This window comes from Anastrepha ludens, chromosome 6 (assembly GCF_028408465.1).
Source record: "Anastrepha ludens isolate Willacy chromosome 6, idAnaLude1.1, whole genome shotgun sequence".
Classification (NCBI taxonomy): Eukaryota; Metazoa; Arthropoda; class Insecta; order Diptera; family Tephritidae; genus Anastrepha; species Anastrepha ludens.
In genome coordinates this window covers 3,334,352-3,360,613 of record NC_071502.1, presented here as the reverse complement: position 1 = coordinate 3,360,613, position 26,262 = coordinate 3,334,352, and the positions used below count along the sequence as shown (strand labels likewise).

The window sequence follows — 26,262 nt, the reverse complement described above, 5'->3', positions numbered from 1 at the left end:
CAAGTAGAAACTACGCCATTAATAAAAATGGAACGATACACGCTTAAACAACGCATTGAAATTATTAAAATTCACTATAAAAATTGTGAAAATTTGGCAGAGACGGTTCGTAAAACTCGAACATTTTTGGGTCATCGTGGAGCACCTTGTCGGACCGCCATACAGAAATTGGTGAACAAATTCGAGCTGTTGGGACAAGTTAGTGATGTGAAGAATAAAACCCGTGCACGTCACTCAAGAACAACCGAAAATATTGCCGTTGTAGTCGAAAGTGTTGAAGAAAATCCAGGTTTGTCCATTCCTCGTTGTTCTTTGGAATAAGGCATTCCACAAACGTCATTGCACCATATTTTGCGTAAAAATTTGGGTCTTAAAGCTTATAAAGTCCAGTTAACACAAGAACTCCAGCAGGTCGATCATCAACAACGTCGTGTCTTTGCTGATTTGGATTGATTTATCAAGAAAGCCCTTTCAGGTGCAATTAATGGTTGCCTTAGCCGCGTTGTTTCTGACTTCCAAATATTTTCTGAAGGTAATATAATTTTTTTTCTAAGAAATTATTGAAGATTATTTAAGCTCCAGCTCATTGCTCATGCTTTTATGATATACCCAGTAAAATTTATACTACAGCAATACATAGAGCCAAAACACAAACAAAAAAGGAAAAACAAAATTTTTGGATTTCTTTTAGCTCTTATGACATTAGATAAATACGGTAATATTTTTGTTTCACCCACAACACAGTATTGCTTCTAAAATACATATCTGTAAACCAAACCTGAGAAAAGTTTTCATATTCAAAACTTTGCCTTTAATGCTAAAAAGCTTTATTTATTATTACTTTTTTTATTAAATGGTAAGATCAGCAGGTTTTTGCTGGTTCCAACAAGAAGTTTAAGTGAATATTTTAAATATTTGGCCGCTGCGTTTAATTTAATTTTGTTTATTTTTTTGGAACTAAGTGTGTTCGTAGAAATTTATTACTGGCTTTACACAAATGCATACAAGCCATACACAGAAATTTGCCTAAAAGTATGCTAAGCTTAATACTTTATTGAACGTTTTTTAGTTGTATAGGTGTTAGTAAGAAGCGACTGAAATTAAATTATTGTATATGCAGAATAAGGCGGTATTTATGTCAAGATGATGCAAAAATTTTCACTTTGTAGGAACAAAAAAAGAATAACCGAAGTTAGAAGTTCTTCTTCTTAATTTGCATGTTCGTATTCGAACGTAAGCGATCCGTCAAAAGTGTGCATATATTTAGTGTATTTCTTATATATAAATTCATATTGTTAAAAAATATTAGTTGTAATGCGCTGAAATCTTCTCTGTCTCTTGCCACATACCACAACTCCCTGATATTGCCGATTCCCGACCAGTAATAGGCCCGTCACAAGGGGTCCGTTGCGGCAACGAATTTGACTGACAGCAAAATAAATTATGTGTACTCGTATTTGAGTCGAAGACGCCACATAAGACGTACATCATGCCAAGACGTATAGCATAAAAACGCGCCACTTTATACTTTCGCCGTACGGCAAACTATGGAAAGAAGAACAATTTTGTATCGGCAAATTTGTATCGATGGTGCTTTTTATTAAATCAAACTAATTGCAGAAAATAAATGGAATTTAAATTAATAGAGTCAATTCAAATGCACCCTCATTCTTTCAATAAAAGCTTGAGAGAATAGAGAAAAGACTAGGCTCAACCAAGTTGTCCAGAGAAATAAGTGTGTGTCCTGATCTCGAAGTTATAATCGCACCCACCGTCTACCACTAGCATAAGGACGAGATCCACGACAAAACAGATCGACAATTAGGGGATCGGACAGTGTACAGACAGACAATTAATGACATTTATCGGGAGACTCCTACCACCTACTTAAGCTGCCCGACCCCCGAATGCCGGCATCGGAGTCCAAGCAATACCCATTGCAGACGAAAAGCTCCAACTTCCCCTAGAGTACCGCGTAACCTTGGCACAACTACGTTCTGGATACTGTAGCAGGTTAAACTCCTACCTAGTGATGGGACAAGGGTAAATACCCAAATGGAAAATTGGGTATTTAAATGTAATACCTGGGTATTTACCCAAAATATGGGTATAAATCAGAATAAAGAAAAATTTAAATAAATTAAAAGAATTTAATTTTTATTATGAATTAGATTTTTTAATAACAAATGAAATAATTTTTAAATTTAATCGTAATCACTGTCGCCGTCCGTGTCCAATAAAAACTCATATCGAGTAGAGTGCGTGATTCCTGTTGAGGTTGAAGGGATATCGTCCTGAGTACCTTCCAGTGAAGAATTCATGTCATTTTCAAATTGAGTGGAGTGCGTGCTTTCTGCTGAAGGTGGTAAACTATTTTATATGTTATTTTTCCTGCTCTTTGTGTTGTTAAACGGTTCCTTTTTTTTGAATGAATGAAGCTGTGGGTGCTAAAGGAACGTTCAGTAGCAGCTGAAGTACAGGGAGCTGTTAAAATTCGAACAGCTAATTTGCTTAATTGCGTGCTTCCACAAATTCCTTTCCACCAAGTTACTGGAGAAATTTCATCCAAACAGCTCCAGACAAAAGTTTTTGCCCAGAAATCATTTCTGGCCTTGTAATTCGCAAAATCTGCCATTACATTTATGTTTAGCGCCTGTGACATTGTGTGAATGAATTCCAATGCATCTACCTCCTCAGAGGGATGAAGATCACTTCCTTGTGCCTTAGGATCTAGCAAATTCGCAGCTAAATGTATCGGTATTCAATATGGTTGATAGCTCAGTTTTTTCGGCATCATTCAGTATCATAGTTGAAGCAAACTCTAATTCAAGCTTACTTTTAATTTCATTAAACGCGAAATATACCCTGTGTATATTAAATTCATTTGATTCGAGCTTACAAATCCATTCTGTAATGCAACCGAATATGTTTGAGCTTAAATTTAATTGCTCCCAAAAGATTTCGCTAAGTAACTGTGATTTTATATCGGCTTGTAGATTAATTTGCTCATGAACTGCTAAGACCTGAAGGGATGCTTTTGTTTTTATTACACTCTGCATTGAATAGAAGTAACTTCCCCACCTTGTTTTGGCTGGTAGTTTTAATTGTTCACCGATTCCTTTTTGTTCACAATTTTAGCTAAAGTTGCTGTTAGAACTTGGTTGTTTTTAATTGTTTTGATTATATTTACAACATCTAAGTAATTCTTCTGTAAGGTATCGCATTTTAAAAAATCCTGACAAATTAAATGAACTATTTTGAACGCCTTTTGCATATTTGCAGCATTGTCACCAATTAACACAAAAAACTTTTGCTCACCGTATTCCTTCATGATTTTAATAATTTTCTCTGATAAATAGTTAGCTGTATGCCGATTGGCCTGTGTTGCCAAACTTTTCACAAATACAGTTTCTGGCTTTGATATGAGAAAGTTTACAACACCTTCATTACGAATGTTACTCCATCCATCACATTGAATATGTAAAAAATTTGCTGTTTTTAGTTGCAGAGTAATGTCCATACTCATCTCGTTATAAATTTTATCCAAATATGAGGAGGAAATTGCTTTTCTAGTTGGAGTCTTGAAATGTGGATTAAGGTCCTTAAAAAAGTCCTTCCACAATGGATGCTCCACCATAGCCAAAGGAGCGCCGGTTACAAATATAGCCTTAGCTAAGTTGTATTGAGCTAAATTTGAAGGAAGATGCATATGCAAATCAGATGAAGGCGGAGGATCAATTGCTGTCTGTATCTTGCTTATTGTCACATTGGTTGCAAGCATGTCTTGAACTCGTTGCTTTATTAATAATGGACACTTGATGCACGTTATTATATGTTTTGCCATTTTATTTACATTTGCAAATTTGTACCGCTGTTCGCAATGTGAGCATGAAACTTCATTGCTACCTCCGCTTCTGTGAAAATGTTTCCAAACAGTTTCATTTTTTGGTCTTCCCATCATTTAAAATATAATTATCAACCCGCGCACTTTATTTCATTTACTAATCGCTGAGAACGAATATTTAAGAATGAATAAACGAAATTCTTTTTATGCACCTGATGCTCAAGCTTGGGTTTCGAAACTTTGATCTTTCTAGTTACTTCAGCATTGTTGTTGCCATCGCTCCCACTCATTACATTGAATTGCCATAAGCACACAGATTAGCGGTTCTTATTAAGAATTGTTGTTGTGTTCGATGCAGACAAAACTGCCTTATCTGAGCAAAACGCATCAAGAAATGTATAAACAATTCAAAATAAATTCGAAAATGTTCACATTTCTGTTACTCTACGTGACAATGAGTATTTACCCGAAATTACGTAAATACCCGGGTATGAAAATGGGTATAAATGGGTAAATACCCAGCGTTGGGTAAATCCCCAGGTCTAAACCCATCTCTACTCCTACCTACCCAGAATCGACGCCGACATACTGAACATATGTCCGGCGTGTGAAGGCACCCCGCACGACACTAACCATCTTTTCACATGCCCCATCACACCCACTCATCTAACACCCCTCTCCCTCTGGACCCAACCTGTCGAAACAGCTGGTTTCCTAAGCCTACCTTTAGATGAGTTGGGCGAAGACGACTGGTGATTTACACTACACCGACAGGGCAAAGTTACTGCTACAACAACAGCAACCGACGGCCAGAATCTTGGCTAATAGTTGAGACTCTACCCTACTGGAAATTCCATTCATTTTTTTTATGTTTATTTAAATAAAATGTCTATATCTCTAAACAAACACCCTTTAGGGTGTGAGGAATCTTCGGTAAATTTATATTTAATCAAGTGAATACGTAATTGCCAGAAAACAGAAGTTGAAATATGCGAAAATATTTACATGAGTGAGTGAAGTATAAATCTTTACAATAAAATTATATTAATATACATTGATAACCACCTTCATATTTGACATTCACTCAAGTTTGTTGATATAAATTTCAAGGTAGACCGAATGCGAATGGATTAACATTTTTTACATCAGAATAAGTTCAAAAGTTGAGGAGATCATAATTTGTATTAATATTTTGTTTTCACGTTTATCGAAAGAGGAACTTTTTTTCTAAAAAAAAAATCAATTGATAAAATACAATATGAACTTCGAAATAAAAGAAACTACGTCATTTTCTTTTAGTGATGCCTTCAATAAGTGGGACTTTTATATCTGACTTTTTAATTTTCTGTATTGATACGTTAGCACTTATGACTAATACATTTTATTAAAAGAATAAAGCCTCTTTTTCTCTAAGCCTTCGATTTATCACACATTTTCGGCCCAGTACCCATACAGCTCGCGTAGGCCATCATGTGGGGTAGGAGATTTTGTTGCATGACACCACGAAAGAGATGTTCCCATGGACCGGATGCGTACACGCCCACATCATCACCACTATGAACGCCCACATCTTTATTTATGTAGCTGGGGGAAATGAAATCTGCAACAAAAAAATAATACGAGATTTACAAAAAGGGATTAAATGGAGAGAAGATGAATACACACATTTTTTATTTTTTTGCAATATTGATTTCATTGTGCGCTATTGAATGCTTAAAAGATTTAATTTTCTCTGAAGTTAAAAAAATTTGGGAACCTTTTTGCTAAATTATGTACCTACATTATTGGCAGATGTTGGGTAGAGTATTTTTTGTCCACTGAAATTTAAAAAAATCCGAAATTATTGGACTATATTGATCAGATTTTTTTCAACAGGTTAAGCTGCAATTGAACTTGGAAAACACGTAGCAATTTTATTTTTCAATAAATGCAGCTCCATATTTAATATTTCCTTTCGTTTGCATTCAAGTGCTTCCTTTTACGTAAAAAAATGTCTGTTAAAAACGAGTCTGACGCTGCTATAGAGGAAGTATGCATAGGTCAAACTGCAACTACTACCAGTTTTAAAAAGTGATGTCTCTGCTTTCGAATGCTCTACCTTTCAAGCTATCCACTCGTTCCCAACTCTATTTTACTACATTATGGTAACAAACGGTGTATATTTCACCCAAATATCTTCAATAAATTTTGGAAAGGTAATGTATTTCTCTTCCCACAAACTAATATATCTGTAAATGATTTGAATCCGCTGCAGATGGGAGAGAGAAAGCTGACAGAAAAAGACCCTCAGCACTTCCAGGGGAAAACAGGAGATTCGCGTGAAGCATTGTTGGAAATCAAAATGAAATGCCAATCTTGCCGTTTAATAGCCACATCTCGGACATATAGACGTGTTGTTGTTGTGCACTGCATGGTTCACAATTTCTTGACTACGATGTGAGCTTGCGCAAGAGTTGTCATAAGAAAATAGTGTACCTAATTACGGATGTTTCGATATTAGGAGCTATTTAGCACTAACATTAGGTTTGTTCATCAAGGACTGGGAAAAACGCATGCACGCACTTATTTTCTATTATGACCTTTCTTTCTTGATGATACCTTCGAGAAACCAATCGAAGAGCTGCTACTGCTTTTTTCTAGTGAAGGAGCTTTTTGCGAAAGTCGTGTTCAAAGTTAAGTTATTTGGCTGCTTTAAATTGATAACAACTGCCCAAACTGGGAGAACTGAAATTTTCGCTTTAGCCTAACTTCCGAATTTCGAAACTTTTTTACGTCAGCACAAAGAAATTTTTTTTTTGAAATTTCAAAGACTTGTGTCAAATTCATTTCCATACCTATACGACAGTTAGGTTAGACTTGGGTATTAATTTCAATGGTCGACCATACACCCCGATATTATTATGAAGCCACCACATATTGACCAATTTTGACTATTTACTTATCTATTATTTAATTAAAATTATTATTTTTTTATAAATTCAGATTTCGAAATATGTATAGTAGGGCGGGTCGATTTAAAAATCGGTCATTGCTCTGTGAAAATCGAATTCTAGGGATCAAAATAAGAAACTTTGCCAAAGGAACCAAACCTCTAAAACGATTTCTGATGTCCCCCAATTTGGGTCGAACGAAAAATCCCACTTTGACCCATTTAGAGTGCTCCAATCGAGTCCAAATGTATGACCGACCCCCACTAACTTTGGACGGCCGATCCACCCATGCCAGTGGCACACCCCCTGGAACTCCCCTAGTTGGTTCCCCATACAATCATTTCAAAATATCAACATTTTTGGCCTTTACATGAGAAAAGAAACTAAAAAGTTCGACCCAAATTGGGGGACATCAGAATTCGTTTTAGAGGTATGGTTCCTTCGGCAAAGCTTCCTATTTTGATCCCTAGAATATGATTTTCACAGAGCAATGGGCAATTTTTTTGCCTCCCCACAAATCGACCCGGCCTAATGTATAGGATATACCATCACTATACCCACTTGAAATATTAAAATGTAATGGATTATAAAACTATGCACTCCGATTTTTTTTTTTTAATTCTGATGAAAAAATTTGAAAATTTTACGAAAATTTGTCGAGCTTATACTTTTATAAAAATAATTGAAAATACAAAATAAATAACCAACTAGTCCAATTTGTCAAAATGTGGCATATTTAAATTTTTAAATTTCGAGATAAACAACCAGTTACTACAGAATTCTTTCAATGCACACGGTTCGGATGGACAAAAAATAAAAATAAAAATAAAAAAATTGCTTTGGCCGAGCTCCTTTTACTATTTCATGATCTGTATAACCTCAAAAAAGAATATCTGGAATATCTGAAAAACCCGTCGTGCTGTGACTATTCAGAGTTCATTCAAAAAGTGTAGCCTTGTTATTCTCTCCACACTCGATTACTCTCTTCCAATACCTCTCTCGCTGTACCCCCAAACCCTATCCACTTATTTTCTTCTTACCTGCTTTTCCTATTTTCCCCGTCAAATCCATTCTGCTTAGGTCCGCATTCTGGTATTGCTCAGGACCTACTGCATAATTCAGTGTCGCATAGGGTACTCCCATCGAATCCTTACCCATATCATTTAATCCCAATATATTGTTGCCTCTTTCCGGATACCCAGCTATACTTAGCGGGTGCCCATGATCTGCCGAAACCACAATCAACGTTTCTGCTGGATCGGTCATAGCGCGCGCCAGTTGAATAGCTTTATCAAATTCTAAGACTTCGTCCAAAGCGATGCTTGGGTTATTCGCGTGATTTCCATAGTCGATAAGTCCACCTTCGATGAATATGAAGTATCCATTTGTATTCTGATTAAGGAATGCCAACGCCACTCCAGTCATTTCGGCCAGCGTCGGCTGCTCATCGTTCGCATGCAAATGGTACTGCATCAATTTGGATTGGTAGAGCCCCATAATATTGGACACTTGTGTGATATTGAGACGCAGCAACTCATCGCGATTTTTCACAATTATACCTTTAGGGTGTATATTTTGCCAGCGTGTAAGCAAGTTTTTGCCATCCAACCGTTCACCCGGATTGCCAAATGGGTCCGTGATCGTATTCGGTAGAAACTTGCCCATGCCGCCACCCATTAGAACATCCAACTTTTTACCTGGTAGCTTTGTGATTAACTGTTGCGCCATGTCCATACATGTGGTTGGATCTACGCCAAATGCGAGCACATCTGCATCACATTCCCAGAAACGGTTAGCGACGTGCGCATAACCACCCGATGGGCTGGCGTGCGTAAGCGAGGTGGTGGTGATGAAGCCCGTCGATTTGCCAGCTGCTTGAGCCCAACTATACAGCGAGGATACATGATTGTTGGTATCCATGCTGGCTGAACAGTTATTGAAATTCACTCTGGCGTTCACGCCAAGTGTAAGCGTGTTCGCTTTCACGCCGCACTGGTATGCGGTGGAGGTGCATGCCGAGTCAGCCACTTGAGCATTCGTGCAGTAGGTCTGGATGGAGTGGAAAATTGTGTAAAATACGTTGAATTGCGCGACACCTAAGGCAGCATACTCACTCTGCTTAGTCCGGTGTAGGGGAACTTTTCGAATGACAATAGCTGCTCCTCGCCTGTAAAGCCCAGCCGCTGCCCCTGAAGGATTCTCGCCGCCGTAATGGTAGTCAATGGCATGCCATCGCCGAGAAAGAAGATAACATTTTTCGCTTTATTCTTATTCAGCTCTCTATCCAGGCGCTTTTGTAACTCGTCCTTCGCTTGATCGCGCCAGAATTGGGCATTCAGTTCAGCTGCCGGCACCATACGATTATTCAGTGCCATGCCACTGCCCATGCCATTCAGATTGTCTCGCTGCAGCTTATTCACGATGAAAGGCGCGTGGATTTCGGGCGCTGAAATGGTAAACTAATTTATGAGTGTCACTTTTACATTTATTCTGTAAAATATTTGAACAAACAGTTGATATCCAATGCCTTTGCGCGGATCAGTAGTTGCGCCAGTAGTAGGACAGCCAAAGTGCTGCTTAGCACGCTTTGCATTTTCAACATTTCGCTCTGGTTTACTTTCGAAAGGGGTTAAGAATTAACCGAACACTGCTCACTGGCCGTTGCCTGCTCGAACTGCCTGCGAAACTCCAAATCAACAGGCTTTTATCACTTGCAAACATTTGTAATGCGGAAGGTAGAATGTGGGAGGATTGCAGTGCTTACACAATTTAAAATTATTTGCACTCTTGTAAGTAAGGCAGTGTATTTTACAGTTATGTCACATTGATGCACGTGTGAATGTATGCATTTTTATATACATAGCGTAAATGTTTTATTTATTTGCTTATTCTTAGATTATTTTAATAAATATAATAATAAAAAACTTTGATAAAAATGTAATTTCATGAGCCTCCCTCATAGGGAGCCTTCCCTAATAGGAATAGCGCACGTGTTTTGAAGAAACGAGAATAAAAAGTATAAAGCTTAATATAATTTGCAAAAGCAGATCTTCAAGACCACCAACTCGTTTATCATCTAATATTATTTTATTATAATTGCAATTGCATTGCCCTGCGGTTGTGTGAAAAGGTAAACAAAATTTAAATAAATGTAAATAAATTGAAGAAAATGTAAACGGCGGCCAGTTATTTTTTATACCTAAAGTGCATATTATAAATTTTGAGTTATTTTAAGCTTAGATAAATATAATTTTACCTATAAGTAATCTAAATAAATTAGTAAATAAATGAGGAAAAATGTTTTTAATAATTTAACACTAATAATCGAAATGAGTGAGAGAAAGCTGTTCCAATGAGAGGCAGAATCGGATGCAATATTTTTCTCAATTTGAAGACTGATCAAATTTAACAGTAGCAAGTGAACAGAAAGCTTATGCGGCATCTAACGGTAACACATATTTACATGTACATGTATGTATGTATGTGTATACCCTACCCAGTGTAGGCAGGGAGGCTGCACATCCACCCGCACTACTATCCCATCACCGAACAATGCGGTCTTTTCAATAGAAGCTTTTCGGCATTCGGGCCAACACAGGTCAATAATTTTTAATTTCAACTAAGTAGTGGCAGTATAACGTAGTCGATTCCGGCCAAAATGTTACGGCAGCTGCTGCTCTTCAACATGCTAAGCGATTTGAGCCGGAAGTGGTGTAGCTATGGAGCGGAAATGACTATTTTCAAAAGCGCAACGGAGGTATATTAATACAGTGAGCGGCGGACGTGCAGAGGGCAGCGGAATTGAGTGGATGAAAAATTTAATTCTATGGTGCTAAGATAGAAGGAGAAGGTAGAAAGAGAGATAGGGAGAGAGGGAGAGATAGAAATTGTGTCTACTTATTTTATTTGCCAACAAAGCATTAAAACGAATTTTTGATGAATGACATTTAGTTGTGCTTCGAGGGCGTCCGCCGACACGCGGGCATTGAGTGCATGTAAGGAATGTGCTTTTGCATGTAAGCATGCTTTTATAGACACACGCACGCATACACACGTACGAATGTGAGATAATAGAGCTATGGGAAATCTTGAACAGGGTGTTTGTTTTTATGCGTATAATTGACATATCTATTAAATGAATTAGCTGCCCTAGTAAACACATGTTTCTGAGTTTTCGGTTGACGCCACGAGAGGCTTTTAGAAATTGTAGAACATTCATTTTAAAATCAGTGTTCACAGTGCTGCGTCCTCCAAATTCTGACCGTGGTTGAGGCTTTTCATTTATTTGTCTTGTATTTGATAAAAGTATTTTAAATCTATGACAGCACCCGTTTTGGGGCATATGGGTTCTTAGGGCATATGCATGGCTACATTTCTTTATATTTAAGTTTTTTTTACAGCATATATGTAGTTAAAAGTTGTGGGTGCCGATAGCTTGTATGTGTGTGTGCATGTCATCAGATATTTGGCTGCCACACTGTGGTGGCAGGTGTGGCAATTACTTACTACATTTACGCCAACAGTTCCATGGCTCAGCGCCAGATTCGAATGTAGATTATAAAATCAAATGTTGTTCACAATGCGGCTGTGACGTTAATAAAAGTAAATGAAGAGTGCTTTAGGCGGCAAATCGTGCTAGCATTGCACAGTCCATTGCATTAACACCTACACACATACTTATGTAAGAAGTGTGAGTTACAGGTCTGTTCATGAAGCAAATAACCTGTAACAATTCTTACAAATTATCAAGTCTTGGTGTTCATGTATCCAAAAAACTGTGCAAAGTGGGGGAAGGTGAAAGAGCAAAATTTAATTTCATTTTGGGGGAAGTTGCAAGTTTTTACTGGATACATTTTTACGTGAATTGAGTCAAAGTGCTAAATTTAAATAACACCAGTGATTAAAATGGAGAATGTAAGTAAATATTTTATAGAGAAAATTTATAAAGCTTGTCTGAAAAAAAATATTAAATAGGAATCGACCTATGATACTGAGGCATGCACTTCTGAACAACAGTCTCCAGTCAAAATTGAAGGTATCTTTGTACTTTATTCTTGAACTTCTTTGTTATTAACAACTTTGGCAATATATAAATACATATATGTGTACATCCATAGACGGAAGCAGGGAAAATATGAATATATATGATTGCCACAACAATACAATTGCTAATGGAATGCTCGTCTCATCAGACAGCGATGATGGAATGGAACAAATTATTAAGCTAAGTTCGTTATTTTGCACATTTATTTAAAAAAAATTTTTGTATTGTAATTTAATACGAGTTTTTATTCACGAGGGTATTCTGGTCTAATATAGAAATTTAAAAAATCTATTTTTTTGCATATTTTCAAAGTTTAGACCTTCAAAAATGTGCCCTTCAACAGATTTTTCAAAATTCGAATTATTTTTGGAGATACGCGGATTTTGTGACGTGGCGTCTAAGCCGGCTGAGTGGAGCTAATCGCACAAAACAATTTTTTTTTTCAAGTTTACGCCATTTTTTCATTTTTTTTCTCTTTGATTTGGCGTAATCCGAAGCGACATCCTAACTAATGAAGAATTTTTTAATATGTTTGTTTTAGATCACTACCAGGGTTGAAATCATGTCAACTATGGAGCACCGTTTTTTAGGTAGCCTCCACTCCACCGGCCTGTAATTCCACGATTTTTTATTTTTTTTTTTATTAATTTTTTTTTATACTTTTCCACTATTAATAAAAACCATAAAAAATGGATAGTAAAAATGTTTTTCATATTCTTTTTATCTCAGTTTTAAAAATGCCTAAAATTAAGGCACCTATACCAGAATACCCCCTTAACTCAATGTAAAAAAAGTTTTAAGTTTTGTAATTTTTTCGGCCAAAAACTGTATCAGCTCTTGGTCAAACTTTCAAATTGTTACTGGTTTTGCATTTATGTACTTTTTTGATAGTTTTCTCTTTAAGAGCGATTTCTCGGAAATTAAGTTACTGCCAAGTTACTGGATAATTTTTACATGAACATACCTTATATTTGCACGTATAAGATACTTGCAGCGTCAGAATTCGTTTAGTATATCAAATTAGTTTAAAGCCATCGGAAAACGCTCTTGCTTCTTAGGGGTCGAAGGTTTTGGTTCTCCCCTAGGAAAGGTTGCCATTGCCATCGATTGCAGAACTCTGTAGTACGCCCTGCAGTTTTCACGCTTTGGCTGGTTGTCAGATGATTCAGAAAAGAGCTTTTCTGAGAAAATGTTTGAAAATACATATTTCTGCGCCAGAGTGTAGAATAAGGCAACTGTTGACAATACAAGCCGTAATATTTGAAAACGAAAACATGAAGTAACGCATATGGATGCGACTGGTGCAAAGGTTAGGTTAGGTAGTAGTGGTTGCCCAGAGAGTGGGCCCACTGGGACGAAAGAAGTTTGGTTCATCCTTTGTGATACTATTGCAAGAGGGAAGAAAGAGGTGAAGGAAGCGGTAGGACGAAAAGGGGAGGGGTGGGGAGGGTTGAGTATATGTGGACTATGAACGGTGACCAATTTGCGGTTGTGTTAGCCACTTAATGCTGCTGATGAAGTTCATCAGATTCTCGATATCAAGACCTGCTATATCAGCAGGCGCAGAAAAGAAGTGAGAACCAAGATGCTTGAATCTTAGACTGCGAGAGCTGGGCAGGTAAGGAGCAGGTGCTGAGATGATTCCACCTCATCTTCCATACAGCTGACGTAAAAAGGACTCGAAATAATTCCGAGCCTCACGGCATGTATACCCCGCGGATAGTGCCCCGTGAGGATGCCCACGAAATTTAAGAGATGAGATTTTGTCATCCTCAGAATATCCCTCGTAGGCCTCCTATCCAAACCTGGCCAGAAGGACTTCGCGACCTTACACATTCGTATACTTGCCCAGTGCTCGCTGAGTTGGTGCAAAGCCAATCCTTCCAGGAGTAGAGCGTAGGTTGTCAAGGGGAACCCGATCCTCTTCTTTCGCGGGCACACTGCCTCGTAGGTCCCTTGCCTGGCCAGCTCGTCGGCTTCGCAGTTTGCAGCAATGTCACTATGACCACGTACCCAAATTATCCTTAAGTCGAAAAATTCTGATGTAATCGATAGAGAGACCAGGCATTCCCTGACCAGTTTCGAATGCATCATAATAGAGCCTAGGTCCCTAATTGCCGCTTGGCTATTGGAGTAAATATTTACCTTCCTATCAGTTATTACGCAAGTATGGTAAGTAGCCAGTCAGCTGCTTCTTTGATTTCGGCCACCTCTGCTTGGAACACACTGCAGTGATCCGGTAGCCTGAATTTAAGTTTGATGGGGAGCTCTTGGCAGATGAAGTCAAAGCTTCTGAGGATGCTTGAGTGGCCATATGTGAGATTGACTGGTGTAAAAGTACCCACACATTTTTGGTGATATATTTAAAATTAGGTATTTACTGCGCTTGGGGTCAACAAAAAGCTTACTAGACTTGCAATGGCGTCCATAATGGGCACAAAAACTAAATCCACAATTCAGCAGGAATGCAGCGAATATTTAGCATTAGCACCGGAGTGTGGGGTAATCTCCAATTTATGCCTGCAACATGCAATTAAAAGCTTTGGTTGGCAGCAGTTGGTTGGTGGTTGGTCATCAGTAATTCTAAAGTATGGATGTGAGGTATGGACTCTTAAGATTGATGACTGCGCGCTGACTGCTAGCATAGAAAGAAAAAGTATAAGAAAGATCTTTGGCCCAATAAGAATGGATGATGGTGCCTACAGAAGATGGCTTGATCATGTGATCCGTATGCTGCTGACTGATCCGTATGCTGCTAACTGTACCGTGACGAAAGCTAATGGGCGTGAAGGCAAAAGGCAGACCGAGGAATGATTGGACATACGCAGGGGAACACAATCTTAAGAAGTTGGGAATACCTAACTACGAAGTAACAGTTCAAGTTAGACCGCTTTGGAGAAACATTTTGAAGGAAGCATTGACGCACCCAGCGTTGTAACGCTGTGAAAGAAGAATAAATCAATTTTAAATCATTTGAAATAAAAGGCAAAGAAGGAAAATCACATTTTGTATTGTAATGTAAAGAAAATAATTTATTATTGTTATGGAAGTAGCTTACCAAAGGTAATCAGCAACACTCATATTCTCATCAGAGCATCTAGTTTTTGGTCCGCCAGTCCTTTTTCTATCCTCGATCGAAGCAGCTTCTTAAAATTATTCACACAAAAAATTTACCATTTTTCCGATATGTTGTTCTTAAAGGTCGACCATTTTCATAATAAGTTTCAATAGTTTTAACGCGTTCTATTGTATAAAATCTGCTCACTTGACAAATGTCAAAGATGACATGAAAAAAGGCAACGTTTGGGAATTATTCACTACTGACATCTGGGCGTCGCTTTTGAAAGACTTTTTATAATTATTTTGCTTCCAAATATTAACCATACGGCATCCTTCATGAAGAAAAGGTAATGCAAAAGGAAGAATGTAGGAGGGAAAGAAAACAGTAATTGAACAATGCGAAGGTTCAGTTCTTCGTTGACTTTCGAAAAGCATAAACGTCTTATAACAGTGAATATTTAATTGATAAAAACAGAGGCTAAAAGTAACTCACTAAGCTAAAAATATCTCATAATGGGAGCGGGATCACTACAGTCAACTTGACCTATGTAGAATCTTGCCGAAATTTTCTTACGGTTATCTCAAGATAAATAAGTGTTTGGAAGAGATTGTAGCCTATTTGCGTAAACTTGATAAGACCAACCAACCTTAATCCAGTATGTTGTCAAAAGCGATTTAGTGATATTAAATTTATTTATTTATTTATTTATATCAATAGTACAGCCTAAGAGTTGCGTGTTTAATAGTACTTCAACATTATTATGTGCAACTGGAACAAGAAAATTTCTTAAACTAAACTACTACAACTAGTCATTAACAAATCAATACGACATTATATATGTATATACAGGGTGGGCCATGTAAAATTTGCTTTTTGAATCGACTATGAAAAAAAAACTTATCAATATTTTTTCAAACTTTTATTTTATTTTGAATATTGAACATTGTCATTTATGAATGAAAAATAATATCATTCAAATGACTGCCACGACTGGCTTTACAGTAGGCCATTCGATCAACCCAATTTTTAAGCACATTTTCGATTGCTTGGGCTCCAATTTCATGAATGGCAACTTCGATTTCGTGTTTTAAAGCATCAATCGTCTCTGGATGGTTCGCATAGCATTTGTCCTTAACGGCTCCCCACAAAAAATAGTCCAACGAGATTAAATCACAGCTCCGAGGTGGCCAATTGATATTGGAATTTCGGCTGATTATTCGGTTTTCAAAAACGGTAGCCAAAAGTTCGAGTGTAACTTTGGCAGTGTGACAAGTTGCATCATCCTGTTGAAACTAAATAACGCTTTTTGGAAAAAATGGCCCGATGATGCCGCCAGACCAAAAACCGCACCAAACAGTGACTCGTTGTCGATGCATTTGCTTCTCTACAATAACGTATGGATTTTCTGAGCCGACAATTTTGCTTATTGACGTAGCAACCGATGTGAAAATCAGAAAAGAAGAAGAAGACTCACCACTTTGGAAATAGGTTTTCAATATTTTCCAATTTTGTTCAAGAGTATAGCGTCCCATTTCGTAAATGTCAAACCTTTAGAAAATTATGAACATATTTGACATGTCATTTGTGTTACCATTCTCAAAAAAATAGGTGGTTCAAAAAGCAAACGCTATATGTTCCACCCTGTATATATATATATATATACACTTCTGTTAGGTGTTTGGCCGAGCTCCTCCTCCTATTTGTGGTGTGCGTCTTGATGTTGTTCCACAAATGGAGGGACCTACAGTTTTAAGCCGACTCCGAACGGCAGATATTTTTATGAGGAGCTTTTTCATGGCAGAAATACACTCGGAGGTTTGCCATTGCCTGCCGAGGGTCGACCGCTATTAGAAAAATGTTTTTCTTACTTTTGGTGTTTCACCGAGATTCGAGCCAACGTTCTCTCTGTGAATTCCGAATGGTAGTCACGCATCAAGCCATTCGGTTACGGCGGCCAATATTATATAAATAACTGTAAATTTTAAGAAGCTCTTTAAGCTTAATCCACACCTCTTAAGATCTCTCTAATTACCCGTTATTTCTTCTCTAAAATTATTTTGAATTATTTTTTTGCATTCTATATCAAATACCATATTAATCCCCCTTTTAAACTTGTACAAGATTTATAAAAATTCGACAAACTTTCAACAAAATATCACATTTTTTAATTAGAATTAAAAAAAAAATTATGCAGTTTCATAGTCCATTAAATTAAATGACGGACAATAAAGTGCACGTTTGGCGTGTCTTATGATCCTTGTTGATTTTTGATAATTTTTTTCCTACGATGTTACGCATTTTGTCCATGCAAATCAAAAAATATCGACATTCATTATTATGTGATGACCTTATCATTATGTCATTCATTTTATACTTGGTGGCATGTGGCAGATAAAAAATAAATTTCAACCCCATTTACTTTCAGGCATCACCACTCGGTACCACCTTTGAAATGTAATGGTAATAGTAAATGTTACGCTTCAGTGTTACGCGTAAATCATACATCCTTATACTTTTTTGCCTATGTATGTATGTGTGTGTGAATACATATTTTCCCCAGTGGATGTTTGCGTTTCTCGACTCACATGTAATCACATACTTACAATACATTCATACATTTTTTTAGTTAAATTTATGCAAGAATTATTTGGCTGCAAAGTCCATTTCACCTCGTCTGTGCATAGCTGGCTGGCTTGCGTTGCACACGCCGCTCTCCTTCTACTGGTGTGTGAGTGCATTCAATGCTTATAAAAACTGCGATTTATGCAAATATTTTTTTGTTATGGCATTCAGGCACTTCAAACCAGCTTTGGACCGTGGAATAACTGGCGTTCGTAGTCTGCCGGTCAGTCGCATGACAAGTGAGTTCGGTGCGCATGGTATCTTGCGTGTGTGCGGCTGTGGCAGGCAAGGAAATAGCAACTGGCTGCAAAGTAAAGTGTAAAATTCCACACTTTCAAATGTGAATGGCCATAAATGTGATTTTAAATGCGTGTTTGGGCGAAACGGTTTTACTTGAAAGTGTTAGTAAATTTTCCAGGCATACAAGCAAAGAACATTTGGACAGCGCGAGGAATTTTACAAATTATTGACTAGCCAACTGGTTTAAATAGACGAGTGAGCAGAGAGGTTTCTCACAGGCCCACATCTCTAAAGTTGTTACTCATACTTGACGACTTTGGAAGTCGATTGAATTAGTGGCTTAAGGAGGTGCAGGTCGAATATTACAAATACAATGCTCAACGCCGCCTATAGTCACAAAGACAAGAGGATGTGAGGTAGAGAATGCAATAGCGCATTAGATGGAAAGACATGACCTAGGAGTGGACATCAGCGCAGTAAAACCTCTTTATAAGCTATTTTTCTCTCTATCTCTCTAATTCCGAGGGGTACTTTTTCCATTCGTATTCCCTCAAGGGAGGGGTGGGCGATGTGCAACACTTGTAGGCAGGGCATTGGAAACATGTTTACGGATGGCGCGAAGTTGGTCAGAAGAGTATTCTGCAAGGAGCTCCCCATCAAGTTCAGATTTCAGTGTTTTCTAAGCGGAGGTAGCCGCAATTAAGGAAGAAGTGGGTTGGTTGCTTAATTCTGTAATTACTGTAAAGTATCTACATCTGTACTCCGACACTCAAGGGGCAATTAGGGCCTTCGGCTCGCTGTTTGTGCGTTCGGGGTTAGACGGGGAATGCCTGACTTCTCTCTCGCTTGCATCCGAATACTTCGATATTAGGCTTATTTGGGTTCCCGATAACAGCGGCAGAGAGGGATACTGCTGGGCTGATGAGTTGGGTAGATAGGGAAGCCTGGAGACGGTTTCATCACAAAATGAGAGGATTGGGGTTCCCTTGAGAACCTGTGGTCTGCTCCGCCTCGCGCCAACTCAGCAAACGCTGGGCTAGCGCACAAACGTGTAAGTCGGGGGTATTCGACGGAACTTCAAAAACCAATAAAGCCGCATCTCTCGAATTTGGTAGGTATACTTACCGGACATTGTCCGTTAGGTGTCCATGCGGTGAGACTTGGGATTGCTTCAAATTCTTTCTGCAGAAACTGTCTGGAGGGCGAGGTGATTTAACCATCTGGGCTATACCATTTGGGTTATACATCTGGGCTACTCCTTCGGATGCTGCGGGTTTAAGTATACCACACTTGGCGAAATTCATCAGTAGTGTGAAGTGGTAAATACGAGCGTAAATAGCCACTGTTGGTCACCTTCCTTTAATCTGAAGCACCTTCCTTTTTATACCTGTTTGGTTCTTTGCTTTCGCCTTCCACTCTCTCAAGTTGATTGCTGAGTGGCGGTCGATGTATTTACGGGTAAACCAATAGTAACTCTGCTTAAACAATTTGCTTGGATTAACGTATTCCTGGCACCCTTTTGATTGATATCCGCATTGAGAAATTTATCCTACCTAAATGTCTTAATAAGTAAGTAACTCTATGAGAGTTCTAAGCCGGGGATACTCTGGGTGTAGTGTCAGAAGTAAGAATCTACCCATTTACCAGAGGCAGGTTCTGAACAGGTTTTCATTGGTTATATATATCTATAGAATCCCCTAACTTCTAGTCGCCATGGAACACGGTTTCATCCTGTCCGTTGGAAAGGGTTCCATCGCAGCGCCTGTTAGACGATGCTGTCGTCACTCTTTCTCAGGGTGTGTCCGATCCATTGCCATTTCCTTCTGTAGATTTCAGTTGCCACATCAAATTGATTAGATCTCCTCAGTAATTCCGTGCTAGATATTTGAGAGTTTACGACCAGAAAATTCACATTATGCGGCGCAAGCAGCGATTAATGAACGTTTGTAGACGTCTTCTGATCATTGCGGTGACCTTACACGTGGTAACTTTACGTATTTATGTTATTATTTTGCCAGAGCGGTGCAAGAATGCCGAACGACGCTTTGACTTTGGTAATTCTGCTTTCAACGTCAGTCTCACTTCCTCCATTTGCGGCAATTATACATCCCAAGTACCAAGAACTATCCACTCTTTCAGGAACCTGCGCACACACTCTCAAAAAGTGGGATAGGAGCCAGTTAATACCTTTCTACCATCAATGGTCAAAGCCAGCGTCAGAAGGTGAGTACATTTCCTGCTTGGTGGATAGTGGAAGGCTTCGAGTGACTGGTGGGCTAAGATTTAAGATTTCTGCATTTCAGAACATTCATTTTAGTTTAACTTTACTTTCACTGAAGAAATGAGATTGCAGACAATAGAATTGAAATATAGTTTTTTCAGTTCCTTATTGATAAGAGTAAAATATATGCCCGATACTCTTGTTGCACAGGGTCCAACATATGTCTGGGCTCCCTGTATTGGTAAACCTTTTCAGCTTCATGTGAAATTTTGACATTGTTAAAAAACGTTGTGAAAATAGCTCTGTTACTATTTGAACACTTAAGCGTTAAGTTCTTTATTAAACTAAGATTTAAACAAGCAAACGAAAGTATTAGCGACTCAACAAACGCCAACTGCCAGACTGCACGTGCTTAACAAATTTAATATTTCTGTATACTTTGGCTAAGTAACAAATCCATTAGATAAATATAAGGTAGTGCGCAGCCAAAGTAGGCAAACAAAAGATATCGCGGGTAGAAGTGCTGCTACTTTCGAATTGTTGGTAGATGGGAGATGGCAGTTGATGTGTGGCTGTGCTGGTTGCTCTAATATAAATGGACAATTACCATTTTGTTTTAATTTGGTAGGACTGCTTTAATGGTAAACAACAACAACGCGTAGCTAGAATTAGTCGCAGGCTTTGGCGCCATCGCCAATACATGCGGCATGCGCCATCATATGGGGCAGGCTATTCTGCTGGAGTACGCCACGGAAAAGGTGCTGCCAGGGGCCGGAAGCGTATACGCCGACATCATCACCACTGTGAACACCATCACTTACCGAAACGTAGCTGGGGAAAATGAAATCTTCGAAAAAAATGAAATAATTGATTGCTATTAGTGAGTACTGGTTTCTTGTTTGGCTTATTTGCGCCTACACTAACTTACCCACGTCGCCAAACTGGCCTTCCAATTCAATGCGATCACCGTACTCATCCAAATATTGGTTAGGGCCAGCTGCGTAATTGAGTGTTGAATAATGCACACCGTTTCGATCGTAGCTGATTTTATTAATATCCAAAATATTGTTGCCACGTTCCGGATAACCGATGATGTTGACTGGATGTGCATGGTCGGCCGTGACGACGATAAGTGTGTCTTCGATACTAGTCATGTTGCATGCCATTTCCACAGCCTTCGAAAACTCTAAAGTCTCGTCAAGACTGATTCCAGGTTTGTTCTGGTGATTGCCATAATCGATGAGGCCACCTTCAATGAACACGAAGTAGCCATTTTCATTTTTGTTCAAGAACTTAATAGCGGTCTCCGTCATTTCGGATAGAGTAGGTTCTCCTTCGGTCGCATGATGATGGTAATTCATCAGTGATGACTGGAAGATACCCAAAATACTCTTGGTTTGCTCAATATTGAGTGCCTGCATTTGTTTTCGATTACTAACAAATACACCACCCGGATGTCGGCGTTGCCATTGCGAGAGCAAATTTACGCCATCCGTACGTTCACCAGCCGTACCAAATGAGTCGATCATTGTTTTTGGCAAAAATTTGCCCATTCCACCACCCATTATTAAATCAAGATTGCGGCCTGGTGCTTCAGTAATGAGTTGTGTGGCAATATCAATACAATCTGTGGTGTAGTTTTCGCCGAGATACGAGCGCACATCCGTATCGGACTCCCACATTCGGTTCGCGACATGCGCGTAACCACCGGAAGGGCTGGCGTGCGTGAGTCTGGTAGTGGTGATAAAACCAGAGGATTTTCCAGCTGCTTGAGCCCAGTCGTAAAGCGATGTTAGATCATTAGCCGGATCCATGGATGCTGCGCAATCGTTGTAGTTCACATTTGGGCCAACGCCCAATGAAAGAATATTAGTTTTAACGCCAGCCAGGTAAGCTGTGGAAGTGCAAGCGGAGTCGGGTACTTGGGCATTGGTGCAGTAGGTCTATAAATAGGACACGCTGAAAACTAAATCACTGAACGAGACCACAGGAAATGTACACGCTTACCCTGCTCAAACCAGTATATGGGAACTTTTCGAAGCTGAGCTGTGACTCTTCGCCTGGATTGCCCTCACGTTGTCCTTTGAGTATGCGCGCAGCAGTGATTGTGCTCAGCGACATGCCGTCGCCTAGGAAAAATATGACATTCTTCGCTTTGTTGGTGTTGGGTCCGGTGGCTAGACGGCTTTTAATTTCCTCACTCGCCGATCTACGCCAATAGTTTGGATCGAGTTCGTCAACGGGCACAGCCGAATTATCCAATATCATACCACTGCCCAACATATTTGCGCGACTCATACTTCGAATGGTGAAGTCGTGAGGATCGCCTATTGTGAGTGGATATCGGTTAGGAGTGCTTTAGCGAACACTAAACATTTTAATTGTGTGCTTACTCTCTGCATTTGCGGCGATCACTAGTGCCATCAAAAGGATTAACGTCTCGCCAAACTTAAACATCCTGATAAGATTTTTGGTACTTCTTATGGTTTTTGAGTGTAGTGCCTTTTTATCTCCACAGTGTGCTTGGCTGAGTGACTTTCACTGATTTTCAAGAATTTCGGCACCAGAATTTATAGTAGTAGCGCGCGTAGCCAACATGAAATTTATCTCTGGAGCATTAGATATTTTCGGGCAGTGTTTGCTAAAGTATTATTTGTTCAAGCTTTCACGTTTTAACTTTAGGGTACAGACAGACTTCGAGTATGTGAAAAATTCATTTGGCTATGGAAAAGTTTGTGGTTACCTTTTATGTCATTTAAAGGAGGGGCGTTTGGGGAAGTTGGGGCTATATCAATCCCACTAATTCCTATTTTGGTGACCGCCGTAACCGAATGGGTTGGTACGTGACTATCATTCGGAATTCACAGAGAGAACGTAGGTTCGAATCTCGGTGAAACACCAAAATTAAGGAAAACATTTTTCTAATAGCGGTTGCCCCTTGGCAGGCAATAGTAAACCTCCGAGTGTATTTCTGCCATGGAAAATCTCCTCATAAAAATATCTGTCAGTCGGAATTGGCTTGAAACATTAGATCCCTCCATTTGTGGAACAACATCAAGACGCACGCCTCAAATAGGGGGAGGAGTTAGGCCAAACAGCCAAAAAGGGTGTACGCGCTAATTATATATGGTATTCATATATAATCCCTATTTTTTCCAAAGCTCTTTGCGTAGTTTACGACAAATTAATTTTTTATGGGCCTCACCCTTCTGTGACATCCGTGTATGGTATTTATTCACCACACATACACACGTACATATTTTTTTAATTTATTTTACTCACTTTGTTTGACTGATTCCTTAGCTGGGTGTGGATTATACAGTGATATAGCTTTATTGTTTTGGAATGCGGTTAGAGACACAGATATAATACCATGATATAAATTCGAGTCGTTCCGACAATGAGAAACGACTGTAGTAAGATTTTTTTTTGGTTTATCTCACTTTTTTGCACTTGCCAATCTCCGAAACCAATTTTTATGGGACTTTCACCAAGTGAAAGAGGATTTTCTGAACATCTCAAGTGGTAATTAAGATAGCGGCTCCTCTCGAAAATTTTGAAAACAATATCTGCGCTCCGATTTCGCTTATACAAAAGTAAATACTTTTCCAAAAATTGGTACCGCTAGACAGCGCTTAGGATGAGAAGAACTGTATTTATTTGGTTCTAGCTGTAATTTTTAAAAAGCATGATAAGTCTACACCCATTCCCGTTCTTCATGTTGATGATTAACTTGGTAAATTTGTTAAGGAAGTAAGGAATCTTGACTATGTTATTGCTTCTAGCCGTACTTGTGTCTACGTGGTCATATTCAATCATATCCCCAATGTATAATACAGGGTGGCTGATGAAAGCCGCTACCAAAAAAAAATTGAATAACTTTTTTTCTTTTTAAGTTATCTGTTCCATTTTTGTTTTAATTTGCAGATTGATCTTTAAAATTCATTAAAATGGATAACTGGGACACGCAAACAAGAATTTGGATAGTCCGCCGCTATCACGCACTGGAGTCCGTAGTTTTGGTACAGAGAGAGTACAGGCGGATGTTTGGCGGCGATCCCCCGAGCAGATGGACCATAATGAGACTGGTGAATAATTTTGCTGAGCAAGGAACAGTCGCAAGAAGGCCTTATCATCGAAACCCACCAGTTCGGACGGAGGAAACGATCGCTGCTGTAGCTGCAGCTATACAAAGCAATCCAAGGGTTTCAACAAGAAGCTTATCTGCTCAACTTGGTGTCAGCCGACAGTCTTTGCAAACAATAATGCACAAAGATTTAGACTTATTTCCCTACAAAATTCAAATGGTTAACAAACTGAATGCAGCAGACTTGCCGATTCGCTTGGAATTTTGCCAGAAGATCCTGCAAATGGTGGAAGAAGACCAAAACATGTTAAACTGCCTTTTCATGTCTGATGAGGCCCATTTCGATTTAAACGGCAATGTGAACAAACAAAATTGTCGAATATGGAGTACTTCTAACCCACAGATACTCCACGATACGGAATTGCATCCTCTTCGCGTGACAGTGTGGTGTGCGGTTTCTTCACGCTGTATTGTCGGGCCTTATTTTTTTGAAGAAAATGGTCACACCGTTACGGTTACTGGAGACCGTTATTTGAAAATGCTGAAAGAATTTTTCTATCCAGAACTACGCCGAAAGAGAATTCCTTTCAACTCTGTGTGGTTTCAACAAGATGGGGCAACGTCTCACATAGCCCAGACTGTTATGACAGAGTTGCGACGAAAATTTCCCAATAAACTGATTTCAAGAAACTCCGAATTTCGTTGGCCCCCCAGGTCGCCTGACCTTACTGCACCTGACTTTTTCTTGTGGGGTTTATGTAAACAAGAAGTTTATAAAACAAAGCCAACAAATTTGGATGAACTAAAACAATCCATTCGGGCAACAATTGCGGCTATTCCTGTCGCAACTCTCAAAGCAGCAATGAACAACTTTTTACTAAGATGCCGCACTTGTGTCAACGAGCATGGGGGGCATTTAAATTCAATTATTTTTAAAACTAGTTAAGCTACATTTAATAAAATTTAATGACCTTCAACTTGAAAAAAAAAAAAAAAATGAATTCCATACACTAAAAAAAAAGTTATTTGAGTTTCTTAATGTAGCAAAATTCATCAGCCACCCTGTATTTGATGAAATTTGAGAAAGTCTTGAACGTTGCCCCAAATGGTATCAGACTGTTTTGTTCTGGAACACTATTTTGGCGTCGATTCGCAGCAACTTAAGTAAGAGCAATTTCAGGAATGTTATTTAGTTTTACTTGCGCTAATTCATATTCGGTGCGCAACTAATAATATTAAGTTCCCGCTGTTTGTCAATAGATGCCGCCAGCAGTGTATGCTAGTCGATTCTAACATAACCTAAACGTCATGAACCAAGCTTAGACATATGGTAAACAAACTGCTTCGACACATTAGTGATTTTGTTTTGGTGTCATATACTTTTGATTTTGTGAAAATGTCTGATTTTGTGCCGAATAATCGTTATATGCGGGAAGTGTTGATTTTCCTCTTTCATTCGAAAAAGCGGCGGCCGAAGCGCATCGACAGCTACAAAAAGTTTATGGAGATGCTGCTTTCAGTGAAACAACGTGCTGAGATTGGTTCCGCCGCTTCAAAGACGGTGATTTTAATGTGGATGACCGTCCGCGTGAAGGAAGCCCAAAAACCTTCGAAGACGCTGAATTCGAGGCATTGCCCAATGAGGATCCATGATAAACGCAAGAAGAGTTTGCTTCAGTCTCATGCTTATAAGTCTCAAGTGCTTAGATATTCGTAGATCTCCACTATGTCTGTGCTTTACGCATAATTCCTCTGCTGGAGTCATTGATTGTCACTGCTTGTTCAAAAGTATTCGTTTCAAATTTTTCCAGTAATCTCTACGCTTTTTATGGGGGAAACTTAAAAATTAAGGATGCTCGCGCTTTACTTAAATCAAATTCCATTAATAATGTTGTTGTTCTTGATTTTTCGCTTTCAAGAGCTGCGTTCTTAAATCTTTTGAATATTATTTATATTGTTTTTAAATATTATATATGGTTTAATCTAAGCTACTTTTGCATGGTAGTATGTAGGGATTGAAATTCATGGCCTTAAATATACAACCCTACAAACCCCCAATAACTTCGAGCCGCCTCATCTTATTATCTACCTGATTTCAACTGGTTTACCAGTGAAGGGTTAATGTGCTATAAACGGGAAAATGGATTATGTTTTTGTGTGCTGGCCTCGATGGAAGTTTGGACTGCTTATCCAAGCGCACTAAGATCAAATGC

The 26,262-nt window shown here is 38.8% G+C and overlaps 2 protein-coding genes across 2 annotated transcripts; both read right to left on the bottom strand.

The window, feature by feature from the left end:
- Positions 1-4,740: 4,740 nt before the first annotated feature.
- Positions 4,741-9,464, bottom strand: LOC128867691 (alkaline phosphatase-like). The gene is made up of 4 exons (XM_054109135.1): positions 9,286-9,464; positions 8,889-9,220; positions 7,815-8,823; positions 4,741-5,444 (listed from the first exon to the last, which is right to left on the bottom strand). Exons 1-4 carry the CDS (start codon positions 9,374-9,376, stop codon positions 5,254-5,256), a joined length of 1,623 nt encoding a protein of 540 aa, XP_053965110.1. The 5' UTR covers positions 9,377-9,464; the 3' UTR covers positions 4,741-5,253.
- A 10,823-nt stretch (positions 9,465-20,287) lies between these two features.
- Positions 20,288-22,557, bottom strand: LOC128866733 (membrane-bound alkaline phosphatase-like). The gene is made up of 4 exons (XM_054107692.1): positions 22,356-22,557; positions 21,970-22,289; positions 20,891-21,905; positions 20,288-20,809 (listed from the first exon to the last, which is right to left on the bottom strand). Exons 1-4 carry the CDS (start codon positions 22,417-22,419, stop codon positions 20,631-20,633), a joined length of 1,578 nt encoding a protein of 525 aa, XP_053963667.1. The 5' UTR covers positions 22,420-22,557; the 3' UTR covers positions 20,288-20,630.
- Positions 22,558-26,262: the final 3,705 nt, after the last annotated feature.

What these genes read in the sequence shown, in the direction of transcription:
- LOC128867691 (XM_054109135.1), bottom strand. Translation starts at nt 9,376, where the DNA reads ATGTTGAAAATGCAAAGCGTGCTAAGCAGCACTTTGGCTGTCCTACTA. An exon ending in CCTACACCGGACTAAGCAGA is followed by an intron (nt 8,824 to 8,888) that starts GTGAGTATGCTG and finishes CACTCCATCCAG; the next exon opens with ACCTACTGCACGAATGCTCA. An exon ending in GGGGAAAATAGGAAAAGCAG is followed by an intron (nt 5,445 to 7,814) that starts GTAAGAAGAAAA and finishes TTTTTGTTGCAG; the next exon opens with ATTTCATTTCCCCCAGCTAC.
- LOC128866733 (XM_054107692.1), bottom strand. Translation starts at nt 22,419, where the DNA reads ATGTTTAAGTTTGGCGAGACGTTAATCCTTTTGATGGCACTAGTGATC. An exon ending in GATCGCCGCAAATGCAGAGA is followed by an intron (nt 22,290 to 22,355) that starts GTAAGCACACAA and finishes CACTCACAATAG; the next exon opens with GCGATCCTCACGACTTCACC. An exon ending in AGGCCAGTTTGGCGACGTGG is followed by an intron (nt 20,810 to 20,890) that starts GTAAGTTAGTGT and finishes TTTTTTTCGAAG; the next exon opens with ATTTCATTTTCCCCAGCTAC.